General features: G+C 38.4%; 1 protein-coding gene across 2 annotated transcripts; it reads left to right on the top strand.

Moving 5' to 3' along the window:
• Positions 1-641: 641 nt before the first annotated feature.
• On the top strand, positions 642-12,711 carry TIM17-2 (translocase inner membrane subunit 17-2). Of its 2 annotated transcripts, XR_016058198.1 has the most exons (3): positions 642-876; positions 2,715-3,622; positions 12,320-12,711. XR_016058198.1 is itself a non-coding variant. In XM_088870386.1 (2 exons), exon 1 carries the CDS (start codon positions 2,917-2,919, stop codon positions 3,613-3,615), a length of 699 nt encoding a protein of 232 aa, XP_088726512.1. In that variant the 5' UTR covers positions 2,768-2,916; the 3' UTR covers positions 3,616-3,622; positions 12,320-12,529. The 2 variants fall into 2 exon arrangements, 1 of the variants encoding a protein (XP_088726512.1); XM_088870386.1 differs by lacking the exon at positions 642-876 and having other exon boundaries at positions 2,768-3,622; positions 12,320-12,529.
• Positions 12,712-14,002: the final 1,291 nt, after the last annotated feature.

Genomic DNA, 14,002 nt, shown 5'->3' on the forward strand with positions numbered 1-14,002 from the left:
AACAATCCAATTAAGACGCACCTCCAAATTTTATCATAAAATATAATTTTGGTGAAGAAACACTTAGGATGGTCTCAAAATCTGTGTTCATATCTAATTGTAAAATTTTAAACTCAAAAAATGGTTAGAATCAAACAAATCTATAAACATATGAAAATCTTGAAAATAGACGGTCTAGATAGTGTATTGCAAGATTCGTTATTTATGGGACTCAAAATCTTTTTTTCTTTCATATTCATACATCTTGATGTCGAGATGATCAATTAAAGGTTTTTTCAACATTAAAACAACCTTTTTCGATGGATTTTTGAGGTGCATCTGTAATTGTACATTTTAATATTGCAATCTTATATAATTTTTTTCCAAATATTTGTCAAATCACTCTAGTTAAAAAATATAATGGTCCAAATATTTTTTTTTTAAAATATTATTTTATTTTTTAATATTTATTATTATTATTATTTTTAATATCCATGATCTTCATGTTAAAAATTACATGTCTTTAAAAATTGGGTAAAAAATCCACCAGTAATTCTTAAGAGTCGACTCATTTCTACATAGACTCATACGAGCCGTGTCCAAAACCCATAAAGCGTCTCTCTATGTGCCCTGAAAACCGACTAAGCCCCTTTTCCTCTAGTACGAAATAAACCAACCTCTTATTTTTCTTTTCATCTCTCTAACCATTACCCACTCAAAACCCTAGCAATCCAGCCATCCATTGCCAAGCTCAACCCTCCTGCAACTGTTGTCCTCCTCGCCTCAGGTCTATTCCCCTCATTGCCCCCATTGCTGCATGCTAAGAGCTCGTTCTCCTCGCCTCTATTCCCCTCATTGCCCCCATTGCTACAAGCTAAGAGCTCAGAGAAAGCTACAGTGAGTCCTTAATAATTTTTATTTTTTTTAGAGCTCAAAAAAGAGAAACCCAGATCTAAATGAGATTTTATTTCTGAGATTTTTAGGGTTTTTTTTTTTCTGAGTAAGCTCAAACAAGATTAACCCCAAGTCTACAGAAAGATTTTTTATTTTTCCTGCTTATGAGCAAAGAAGAAAATCCCTGTATTCACAGAATTTAATTTTTATTTATGTTTTATTTTTCTAGTTTGTCACATAATTTTTTATGTGGTTTTCTGTTTATTGAGAAGTACTATTTGCGGATCGAGAGTTTGATTAATTTGATTTTGTGTCTATTATGTAAAATTTATTGGGCTTTAGTTGTATGATTAATTGATCAGTGTTGCTATGGTTGATGATGTTGCTTTTGTGGTGTGTCATTGAAGTAATTTTCATTTGGTTTTATGAGCTAATAATACAAGTATTCTTCTATGTTTTTTATTTTTATTTATTGATGAAAGCTTATTTAGGAGGTTGTATTATGCAGTAGGATTTGATAACTATAAAACTGGGTTCTGTCTATTGTTATTTGCAGAAGCTCAATGTTCAACCCAATGAATACAAAAACCAAATAACAGAAACCCCCATAAATTATGTAAGAATTTTGGATTCCCAAGTATTGAGATTCAATAAGTAAATTGAATGGGTGTTGACAATATGTGTGTTTGCTGGACCAAATTTGGACACACAAATTGAACAATCAGTACACAGACTGAAGCTTATTGTAGCTCAAGCTATTATCTTAAAGAGAGTTTGCTACCAAATGGTGGGTGATATGTGGGAAGGAAGATGTCTTAACTATTGAACATGTACAGAGCCAAAAATTCTGTATAAAGTGGTATTCTTGACTCTATTTATAAAATATCTAGGCTTGTGCGGAAATAGTTGTGCCTTATCAGGAGCAACGTGAATTTCTGCAATATGGATCATCATCATATTCCGTTGGGAAAGTTTTACAGATGAGTGTTTTTCAATGCAACACTAACTGCTCCATAGGATTGCTACCATTGGCAAAGGTTGAATACATGGTGAAATCATAAGTCATGCCACCAAAAATGGGACTCTATTAACAGTTCCTTAAATGAGTACATCATAGGCTATATTGTTCATAGAATTTACACAATTCTATTGTGGCGTGCTGATTTCTCACGTTCTGGTTTTGAAACTTGCTCTTTATTAATACATATTATGCGGTGCACACAATGTTGTGTTATGCTTGTTATTTTTCTTTCTTTGTAATATTCATAGGCAATTTAGTTCTTTTAGGTTCGATATTCTTTTTTCACATCTCTTGCTTGTTGATTTCTCATAACATACGAATTGCAGAAGTATCGTGATTGGGAACTTACTTTTAGTGTCACTTGGCTTAAGAATTCTGCTGGTTCCGATAATGTTGGAATAAATTACCAATGGACAACACCACAAGATGAATCACTTCTAGAAATTACCAATGAACAACACCGCTCTGGAATCCCTGTCATATTACGGAGGGACTTTAAAATCTATTTCATAACTTTTATGTGTAAGATGGTTGGTTTATATTTTCCTCTTGACTTGGTTGATTATATGGATGACTGTAACTGTTCCTTTTATTTATGTGGATGGTGGTTAATGTGGATGTTTATGTGATTGATTTTTGGTGGGTAATGTGGATGTCTATTTGTTTGATTTTTGGTGGTTATGTGGATGTCTATGTGATTGATTTTTGGTGGTTAATGTAGATGTTTACGTGATTGATTTTTGGTGGTTAATGTGGATGTTTATGTGATTGATTTTTTGTGGCTAATGTGGATGTTTATGTGATTGAATTGTTAAAACAGACAATTTCGTGCTTTCCTAGCATCAAGATTACCAAACAAGAGAAAGTAGCAGAATTACAGTTTATCAAACAGGGTTCCCAGCTTTCAGGCTACCAATTTTCACGTTCTCCCAAATTCTAGGAAAGTCAACAGCGGGATAATCCCAGGGAAACTGCACAGAAAGTTATTGAACGCACCCTAGGCCCTCCCACCCACCCTACCCATGGGCACGCCGGAGAACTCTCGAGAGCCCTGCCCCGACCGCATCCTGGATGACATCGGGGGCGCCTTTGCCATGGGAGCAGTGGGTGGCTCCGCCGTGCACTTCTTCAAGGGATTCATTAACTCCCCCAAAGCTCATCGCCTCTCTGGTGCATCTCAGGCCGCCCGCATGAATGCCCCCCGTATTGGCGGCAGCTTTGCTGTTTGGGGTGCCCTCTTTTCCTCCTTTGACTGCTCCTTTGTCTACCTCCGACAGAAGGAAGATCCATGGAACTCCATTTTAGCAGGTGCTGCCACTGGTGGCTTCTTACAACTCCGTCACGGGGCTAAATCGAGTGCCAGATCAGCTATGTTTGGAGGGGTATTGTTGGCTATGATTGAGGGGGCAGGGATTTTGCTCACTAAGGTCATGAGCCCACCAACGTCTATGCCTATGCCTATGGAGGGGCAGATGCCGCCAGGGATGGCACCGGGCATGAATTTCCCCCAGCCGCCTTATGGGGGGCACCCTGAAGCCCTGAATTATCAGAGTCCTCCGACTTCGAATCCATCAGCATCAAGTTCGGGCTCTTCTTGGTTTGAGGGTTTGTTTAGGGGGAGGAAGGACGATGCTAAAATTGGGGGTGAGGAGAAGGGGGACAACGTGTTGGAGAGCTTTGATAAGCCTAGCACACCGATTCCTTCGTTTGAGTACAAGTGAGGGCTTGGTATGTGATTTTTTTCCTTCGGTAATGCTTGGTTTTGGGGTTTTATGGTGTCATATGTTTCCATATGAGATGTTAATGGGAGATTGATTTCTTTATTACAAAACCCAAATAGCATAGGATGAGTTTTTAGGATTTTAGCTTTGGTTTCTGACATTACTGTCACTAAAAATCCATTTTTTTCCTATATTACAATATATTATAGTGCATTTCTCTGCCAACACAAATCATAACAAGATTATTGTTTCTTATACATAGAATCATCGTACGTCTTATAATTTTTTATTAGGACTATAAACCTGAAATGCATATTGGTTTATGCGACTTATTGTTGATGTGAGTCGAAAGGTGGAAAGATTATGTTTAGCATTATTCTTAAGTTTTTATATGATATATGAATGATTAAAATGCATGACTTGGTGCTAGATTGGATGTGCCCAAATCTAGCAGAATTTTGAATGACGCGTTAAAAAACCTGCAAAATTGCTCGGATGAGTTTGGATGTGCACTAGCTTTTTGGATGGCAGGTTAAAAACCTTTTGAATTGCTACAAAAAGTGGCTTCCAAAAAATCTCAAGGTGGACTCAAATTTTTTCAATTGTTTGGTTTTTTAACTTTCTTTTGGCCTTCTCACCCAAAGCGCTCCTCGCCCCAACACAATGCCTCTCGCTCTCTCTCTCTTGCTAACCTTCATCTACATCCACCATAAAGACACCTTAGCCTAGTGGTCTAATCCTAATCAAGCCTTTCAGGGATCCAGAGCCATAGACTCATTCCTCTTTCGTCATGTCGACTAAGCCCTCTCAAGAAGAGAAAACATGAGGTTGGGTGAAATTGCAAGGTCATAGGTCATCGAGAAAATGAATTAATGAAGTGATTCCATCCAATTTCTTTGCTTGAATGATGAAAGAAGTGTCTTAAGGTGAAAAAAGAGCGAATTGGTTGTAGAATTTGTTTTGTTTAGGGTAGATCAACATGTTGCAGCCTCTTTGGGCCATGGAGATTTGGCAGAGCGAAGCCCTGCTAAGTATTTTAAGTTTCTACTGTTGCATGCCTGCCACTGTGTTGCCTTCTCTTCATCAAGATTTCTTGGTCTTCTTCGCCTTCCAATTTGGTCATTTGGGTTTCAAGGAGATGGTGCCCTCTTCTTGGGAAGCCATGGTGTTACACCTCTATCTATTTTGGGCATACGTCCAATAGGTTTTAAGATTGGGTTGCTGGGGGGGAGGGATCTATGTCTTTTTGGGTTATCTTAGGTTAGGAACGTTTCCCCTTTTTAAGAAAATTGGTGTGAGGGAGGGAGGGATCTATGTCTTTTTGGGTTGTCTTAAGTTAGGAATGTTACCCCTTTTAAGAAAATTGGTGTGATTGGTTGATGGGGTTTTATGTTTTAGATTATAAATGAAAAGTATCTAATTAGGTTAGGAATGTTTCCCCTTTTTAAGAAAATCGATGTGAGCGATTGATGGGGTTTTACGTTTTAGATTAAAAGAAAAGTATCGAATTTCAATTGGGTTAATGAAAACCATATTTTATTGAGCAAAAGCTTTGAGAGGCCCGTCCATCTTGAGTCCGACCCTTGCGCTGTTTTTTGTGGCAAATTTTTCCTACTTCGACTATGTGGATCGTGTCCGTTTTAATCAAAGCTTATGGATCTTGGATATGGTGGAAGGTACACGATGCAGGAGCTATCCAAAAGGATCAATGGAGAGTTGAAGCTTATCAAGGATAGCGTGCGAACATAATTGGAGAACCGTGACAAACGTCTGCAAGAAAATGCTCAGGCGATTCAAGATATTTGATTGATGATCTCTACAATGGATCCAAAGTTCGAACATATGTTGGCATCACAAAATCAGGAAAAGAATATTTCATTTAATGCTCCAGTAGAATAATCAGGTCGCCATCACGATGCTAGTTTTCCACGTGAGACATAGGAAAGGGTCTTCCTAACTAGTATGTACAGCTGGATTTTCCTCCATTCGATGGCGATGATACGTATGGGATTGGTGTACTGGGCTGAGCAATTTTCCAAATTTAATCAAATGCCTGACTCATAGAAAGTGATTTTGGCATTGTTTCACGTAAGAGAGATGCATTGCAATGGTATCAATAGGTAAAGAAGTTGAAGGGGGGAGCTTTCATGAGCAGAGTTTGTGGATGCCCCTTGTATTGGATTTGGTCTATCTAAAGTGCGTTAGACTACTATAGTTTGGGAGTACCAAATGCAGTTTGAACATTTGGCAAACTGAACAAAAGGGTGGGCAGAGGTGTTGGTCGGGTGCTGTGTGCGTGGGCTGAAAGATGAAATCAGGATGGATGTATAGATATCTAGACGCACCACGATGTCAGCAACTATTCGGTTGCCTAGGTTACAAGAGGAGAAATTGGCACACCAACAAAGGCAAAATAAAGCCATCATCAACTGACCTACAAATTCAAACTCGCTTGCAGCACCTAAGTCTAAAACCCCACCCATTAGGTGTCTTTGTCCCGACAAAAATGAAAGAACATCGTGACAAGGGATTGTGGTACAATTATGATGAGAAATTCAGCCCAGAGCATCATTGCAAAACCCAACAATTATTCTTGATGGAGGGAAATTGGCTGGATGTGGGGGAAAGTTTCGAGGAGATAGTCGAGGAGGTAGAGGACTCACCAAAAATCTTAGTGCATGCACTCTCAGGCTTGATTGTTCTTACCATGGGAGTGAAAGGTTAAAAGACATTCGGCTACTATTCTTGTCGATTCTGGGAGTACTCATAATTCCTTTGACCCATCATTTGCCAAGAGATTTGGGTGTTGTATTATGCCTAGAGAGTATTTTGAAGTAATGATAGCAAACGGTGAAAAGATAACAAGTTAAGGTAATTGCCCTAATCTTACAGTTATGATGCTGAATTTTTGTTTTAAGTCAGATTTTTCTTGTTGCTGCTTGGGGGTTGTGATATGGTTTTAGGAGCGCATTGGTTACAATTTTGGGTCAATTCTTTATGATTTTGCAGAGTTTTGGATGCGCTTCACAGTTGATGGAATGCCATATAAAATCAAGGGAACCAAGCTTGGGTCATCAAAATCATTGGTGCTAATAGCATGGAAATCTTGGTTCGTAAGGATCACTCAGAGATGGTAGCTTATTTGATGTGAATGCAGAGGTTCAACTATTAGTGAACCCCCAATTCTTCTACAACATATCTTGGCACAATTGGAGGATGTGTTTGTGGAGCTGACGGGGTTACCTCGGATCACTCGCAAGATCATTGGATTTGTTTCGTCCTTGGTAGTCAATCCACCAAAATTAGACCGTAACGGTGCCCATATTTTCAGAAGAATGAAATTGAACCGTCGTTATGAGATGTTATAGGATGGAATTGTTCCGCACAAATGTAAGCCCTTATCTGTCTCCAGTTTTTCTATTGAGTAAAAAAGATGGCAGGTAGCACCTGTGTGGATTAGAGGGCTCTAAACAAGATAATGGTCAAGGATAAGTTCCTTATACCTGTCTTCTATGAGCTCCTCGATGAGATTCATGGGGCTAAATTTGTTTCCAAGCTCGACCTTCATTTGGGCTATCATCAAATTCGTGTACATGAGCAAGATGCACAGAAAACTTCTTCTTGAACACATGAAGGGCACTATGAATTCTTGGTAATGCCATTTGACCTCACTAACGCGCTAGACCTTATTTGTGTAAATTTATTGTAGTTTTCTTTGATGATATTCGTATTTGTTGCAAATCTTGGAAAGAACATGAAGAACGCGTGCTTGATTCTCAAAACAAGAAAAAAACATGAAGAACATGTGCTGCTTACACTAGCGCAATTTCCAAAATCGGCTTAATGTCAAACTTTCCAAGTGTTTGTTTGGACTAGGCGAAGTAGAGTACTTGGGGCGTATTATTTCACAAAATGGTGTTTCGACTGACCCCAAAAGGATACAAAGTATTGTTGAGCGGCCCATGCCTCAGTCCCTTAAGGCGCTTATAGGGTTTTGGCCTCATTGGTTACTTTCAAAAGTTTGTTAAGGATTATGGGAAAATCAGTACTTCACTTACAGGCCTCCTCAAGGAGGACACTTCTATTCTAAAGTAGATCAAGAATTTGAGCTCTCAAAGCATCCATGACTACTGCTTGCATTACCTGATTTCACTCAGACTTTAGAGTGTGATGCTTCATGGGCATCCCATAACCTTTATTCGTAAGGCTCTATCGAGCAAGCAGTTGGCCTTATCAATGTATGAAAGGGAGATTATGGCCCATGCTATTAGAGAGTGGTGGCCTTATTTGTTGGGACAGCACTTCAAAATCTACACTGACCACCGAAGTTTGAAGTATTTCATGTAATATAGAATAATTCATTAGAACAACAAAAGTGGGTATCACTATTAGGGTATGATTGAGGAGCCGAGAATCAAGCTACTGATGCATTTTTTAGAAGTCCTGAAGAGGGTTGTCTGATGGTCATCTCATTCCTTGGATTTACGTGGATGGAATTGGTAAGGAAAGAGTGAACTGCAGATGCTGAGTTATTAGAATTAATCCAAAGGCTTCAACAAGAAACACATGCCATCCTCTGTTATTCCTACAAGGGAGGAGAGCTTCGACACAAGGGGAGGATTGTGATTGGGTCTCACTCTCTATGCGCTTGGCTATTCATAAGGAACTCCACTCTTCGCGTAGTGCTGGTCATTCAGGGTATTCAAAGACATAAAAAGGATATCCCGATCCTATTTTTGGAAGGGAATGAAGTAGGAAATCAGCAAGTTTATTGCAGAATCTGATGTTTGTCAAAGGAGCAAAGACAAAAAGGTCACTTATCTGGGGTCACGGAACAAAGACAAAAAGGCCACTTATCTGGGGTTACTACAGCCACTCCCAATACCTGATTATATTTGGATAGACATCTCCATGAATTTCACAGAAGGTGCCAAGTTTACATGGCAAAAATGTGATCATGATAGTGGTTGACAAGTTATTAAAATATGCGCATCTTTGCCTGTTGTCTCACCCACACACTTGCCTCCACTGTTGTTCAAATTATTATGGATCAGATTTTTAAGTTGCAATGGCATGCCACCAACTATTGTTTGTGACACGGCTGCTGTTTTATGGTATTTTTTGGCATGAGTTATTTCAACAGGAAGGTGCGCAATCTAAGATGACTACGACTTATTATCCAGGGATTGACAGAAACAAAAATGGTAAACAGCTATCTGGAGACTTATTTACGTTGTTTTGCTAGTGAGAGGCCAAAAAGTTGGGTAAGATGGTTATCATTGGTAGCATGGTGGTGTAATACCATGTTTCGCTCTGCAACAAAGATGATACCTTTTGAAGTAGTTTTTATGGTGTTAACTGGTTATATTTTAGGTTCTACCAAGGCAGATCAAGTTCATAAAGAGGTATGGGACAGTGATCAGATTTTAAAGGTCTTGAAGGGAAATCCTCATGTTGCTCAACATTGCATGAAGCAACATGTGGATCGTGACAGGTCGGAAAGGGAGTTTCATTGTGAATGATTTTGTCTATTTGCGTCATCATCCCTATTAGTAGGCTTATGTGCAGCGTATAAGCTCTCTTGCAAGCTTATGGGCCTTATAGGATTGTTCAGGTTATAGGTCTGGTGGCTTACAAGTAAGCATCAAGTTAGCATTACCAGAGGGAACGAGGATTGATCCTTTTTTCCATGTTTCTTGTCTCAAGAAAAGCATTGGATCACATCATACAATTCAAACCGTACTTCATATTCTAAATGAGGATGGTGTCATGAAGATTGAGCCACATGCGATTTTGGCATGGAGAATAGTTAAGGACAATAATCGGGTAGTCATGGAAGTGCTGGTTCTGTGGACCATTATGGCCCCTGAGTATGCCACTTGGGAGTCCCTCTACATGCTGCTACAACAATTTGTACACTTCCAAACTTGAGGACAAGGTCGATTTCAAGGGGGAGGGGATGTTATGTTTTTATTTATTTTGGGTTGCAGAGAGAGAGAGAGAGACGGAGGGAGGGAGGGAGGGAGAGTTATCTATTTCTTTTTGGGTTAGGTTAGGCTATGAAGGTTTCCCATTTTTTAGGAAATGTGCCATGAGTGGTTGAACCTTGGGGGTTGAACAGTAGGTTATAAAAGAAATGTAATTTCAAATGGGTTCCTGAAATAACCATATTTTACAGGGAAAAGCTCTAGGAGGCCTGTAGAACTCGAATCGGCACTATTCCTTTTTTGAGATTTTTTTTTTTTTTTTTTTGTGAGGGGGGGGGGGGGGGGGCAAATTATTCCTTGTTCGCCTGTGTGGATCGTATCACATTGAAACAACTAGGGTTCCAATTCTTGTCACGTCACTTCATCTTTGCAAGGCCCATGAAGGGCCATGATCTCTCTTTTTCTAACTTCAGGTTTTGAACTCTCTCCTCTTCCCACCCTCCCCTCTCTCTCTCTCTATCTCTCTTTTCTCTCTCTTCCTCCCTCCTCTCCTCTCTCTCTCTATATCTCTTTCTCTAACTTCAGGCTTTGTCACGCTCTGTGGTTTGGGCCCCTCAAACCATCCCCATCTCTCTTCGTTAATCACTTTCTAATCTCCTCTCCGAAATTGGGTCCAATCCCTCCCTCTCTCTTTCTTCTCCCTACCCCTCTATCTTAGGTTTCAATCCCTCGATCTTCTCTCTCGTAACTCCCTTGTCTCACCTTTAATACTCTATGGGTCTCTCTCCCCCTCTCCCCCTTCTCACTCTCTTCCTCTAACGGTGACAATCGACAATGGCCTGGGTCCATGTTTTGGACCCGGCAGGCCAAGTCCGGGTCGGGGTTGACCCAACCCAACCCGGTATAATATATATATATATGTATTACATAATATAAATTAAATTTTTATTTTTTAAAAAATTTCTAATCTTGTTGGGTCCCAATGACAATTTTTATTTTTTAAAAAATTTCTAATCTTGGGTCTGAGTTGGGTCCCAATGACTTGGACCCTACCTGAGTCCCCGAGTCCTGGTCCGGGTCTGGGTCCGGGTCCGGTTCCAGGTAAAGCTTAACCAGGTCAGGTCTGGGTCCAGGACTATCCAGACCTGATCGGATCTAGACCTTACTCGACCCCTTGCCATCCCAATCTCTCTCTCGCTCCCTCTTTCCCTTCTCTCCCTCTCACAAAAATTCTGACATCCTCATTTTGCCCCCCTCTCTAATTTCCAGCCACCCCACACTAGTCAGGCAAACCCTCCTCTCTCTCCTCCTCCACCACCTCCTCTTCCCCTATTCCTTGGCGATGGAAAAACCCTACAAAATCATTGACACATGGCGATCGGAGTTTCTCTTAAGGCTGCCAAACAAACATAACACAGATAAAATAAGCTGCAACTAGCTTTTAAAACAACCAACCAGATTTTTAACTACAGAAAGAAAAACTTCAGAGCTTTCATATATATATATATATATCTGAAAAGCATGCAAGTTTTTTAATGATGACCTTTTTAAATTTGTCATCCAAACTAGGTGTTAACACTTCGCTATTAGTTGTGCTTTCTTTGCGCTCTAGATGATACAACAAATGGAGTTCTTTGTTTCCATGTTATTAGGTACAAGGAGAGGGGTCATGGGGATTTCTTTTGATACTCAGGAAATCTGGGAGTTGGCAAATAATCAAATCTATTTACTCTGAGTTGGTCATGGAAACCATATTTAAATGCAAGAAAAATGATAGCCCTGAAGGATGGCTTGTTAATGAAATGAAAAATCTGAAATTGTGTCTTGACTAACAAAATCATGTGTTTCATGCCACATTAATGAGGGTATAGTGTTTTTATGCATTTTGATGTCAATATTTGCACTTCCACTGCAAGTGATTACACTATCACGTGTTACATGCTTTCTCCTTGCTAATTTTTATTTCCTATTGATTGTGTTTTACTTGCAATGGATACATTGGAGTTGTGACCAAAGTTTGCTTTGCTCTTGGTTATTGTGCTTATTGGGAAAACACCATCTAGTTTTTCTTTGATTGCTAGTTGTTCATTTGGCTGGTTTATAAATCAATGAACTAAATTTAGTAGGATCATCAACGCGACTTTTTTTTTTTTTTGAGAGAGAATCATCAGGTCAGTTTATAAATGGATGCAGGAAAAATGGAAACATTGAAGGATGGCTTGTTAACGGAATGAAAATCCTGAAAATGTGCCTTGAATAACAAAATCAGCATTTCAAATTTTAGAATTTTAGATTGCTTGGCCTATGTTTTGAAATTTTAGAATCCTCATATTTCTCTTAGCTGCCCTTGTGCTATGACAAACACGTAGCTTGAACAAATCTCATCAACTTTGAATTTGAATTTAGGGTTCACGTAGGTTGGATTCTAGAATATAAAGACATTATGGCAGAAAGATCCATTGCACTCGATTTGTTTCTTTTCTCTATTATATGGGTTTGGATTATGCTCTGAGAGAATTCTAGGAGTTGACAATCACTGTTCTTTTCTCAGTTTCGCTCATATTCAAATTCTCAAGAAAATGCTATAATTGGATGAAACTTAAAAAAAAAAAGAAAATGCATTACTTTAGTTCCTTTTATGAAAGCTTTATGTTTTATCACTAATGTTTTTGTAGTTCAATGCAATGTTCGCTTCACTAACTAGAAATGTGCAAGGTATACTCTTGTTTCGATTATTTTTTAATTTCTCTTTGGATCTATCCATGATGGTTTTGAAGGTTCTCAAATCAAGTTACTTGGAGTTATTTGGTCTCTGTGAGGATTGACGGGTGGTCTTCATTTGGTTGGAGAATAGAGTTTTCGTGAATTATATAATGGCAAATGGAGAAAGAAACTAGTTGGTACTGATAATATCTTCATTGCACTTTAGGGAAGTGCTTATCCATACCTTCTAAAGTTAATCTTTTTATCGCAGTAACTTCGGTTTAGGATTTCGAGTGTGTTCTTCATTTATATTGGACGCCTTATTGGGCTTTTGAATATCCATAAATTTTGTTAGTGACATCTACATTGTTTATCTATGGTATTGCGCTGGGGCACATCACTCTATTACGCATGTAAATATAACTGATATGGTTGATATAGAAGTTAGATAAAATAACTTCCTTGATATTCTGATTCAGTGTTTTGAATCCTTGATCGTCGGGGTGGTTTGCAGTGTTGTGTCTACTATGTGTCCTCGCTGTTTTGGTATTCGGCCTGAAAACCTAGTACAACCCTAACACATCCAAACAATCATCGATATATAAATTTAGCATATTTAAATACTCAAGGGTCTCTACTCAATTTAGGGACATTATGTTGTTTAGGAATGAGTAATGCAATTTGATTTCATCTAACCCTCCCAGCAACACCCTTTCTCTTTTTCTTATGAGGTTGATTGCTAAAGTTGAAATTGTTGTATCCCCTAAACTTGGGGTCCTCAAAACACTCCAACAGTGGGTTTTTTACTCAAGGTAGTTAATGGACATTATGCTCCCCCGGGAGCACAATATCCTTTGGCCTTTTTCTTTTTTTTTCCGATCCAAGTCCAAGTGTGATAATTGTTAAGCATTATGACATGGAAAAAGTGGGAGTGTAGTTAAGGCGTGAACCTTAATTCTAATTGTGATAGTGGTGAAACATTTTGATATGGAAAAAGTTAAAATGAGAAGTAGGGTGCACCTCAAAAATCTATCCAAAAGAGTTGGTTCGACGTTGAACCTCGATATGTAAAGCAAAATAGGTGGATCTTGCATCGTGTTTGAATATCAACACTTCTGATGTGCTTCCTAATGAAAGTTTTAAGGATAAAATGTATTAAAAAAAAAAAAAAAAAAAAAAAACGACATACAGAAAAAAGAGAGAAGCTATAGCAAAGTACATTTATTGAACGGATGCTTAAATTGTACAAAGTTAAATAATAGCAAAGTCCTTCATTTCAGAAAGTTAAATAATAACAAAGTCGTTCATTTCAGAAAGTACAAGGCTGGTCTGTTATTTCCTTGTTGTATTATGTGGTCACTGTTAAGTGCATTCGCCTTATGCCGTTATGTATTTATTATTTTGGATGGGACGCGGTTAGCATGCATACACATGTAGAAATGCGGGCCTTTTAATAAATCTATTTTTTAGATGAATTTTTGGATTTAATTTTTAAAGGTATGTAATTTCTAACATGGAGATCATGAATATGAAAAAATAAATCAATTTTAAAAATTAGAAATAATAATTCTATTAAGAAAATAATTGAATTGCTAGTTTCAATTGTTTTTGGATATATCACATAATTGCACCTGCCTTTAAGATGGGTGCTTTATACTTCTGGTCTGCATATTTAGAAATGCGGTCTAGCCTGTATGAAACACTTTTCTTTTTATATATCAATTTAGAGGAAGACCTCTTTTATTTTTTTTAGTGAT

Source organism: Amborella trichopoda, chromosome 1, assembly GCF_054954075.1.
Source record: "Amborella trichopoda isolate Santa Cruz 75 chromosome 1, AtrichopodaSantaCruz75HAP2 v2.0, whole genome shotgun sequence".
NCBI lineage: Eukaryota > Viridiplantae > Streptophyta > Magnoliopsida > Amborellales > Amborellaceae > Amborella > Amborella trichopoda.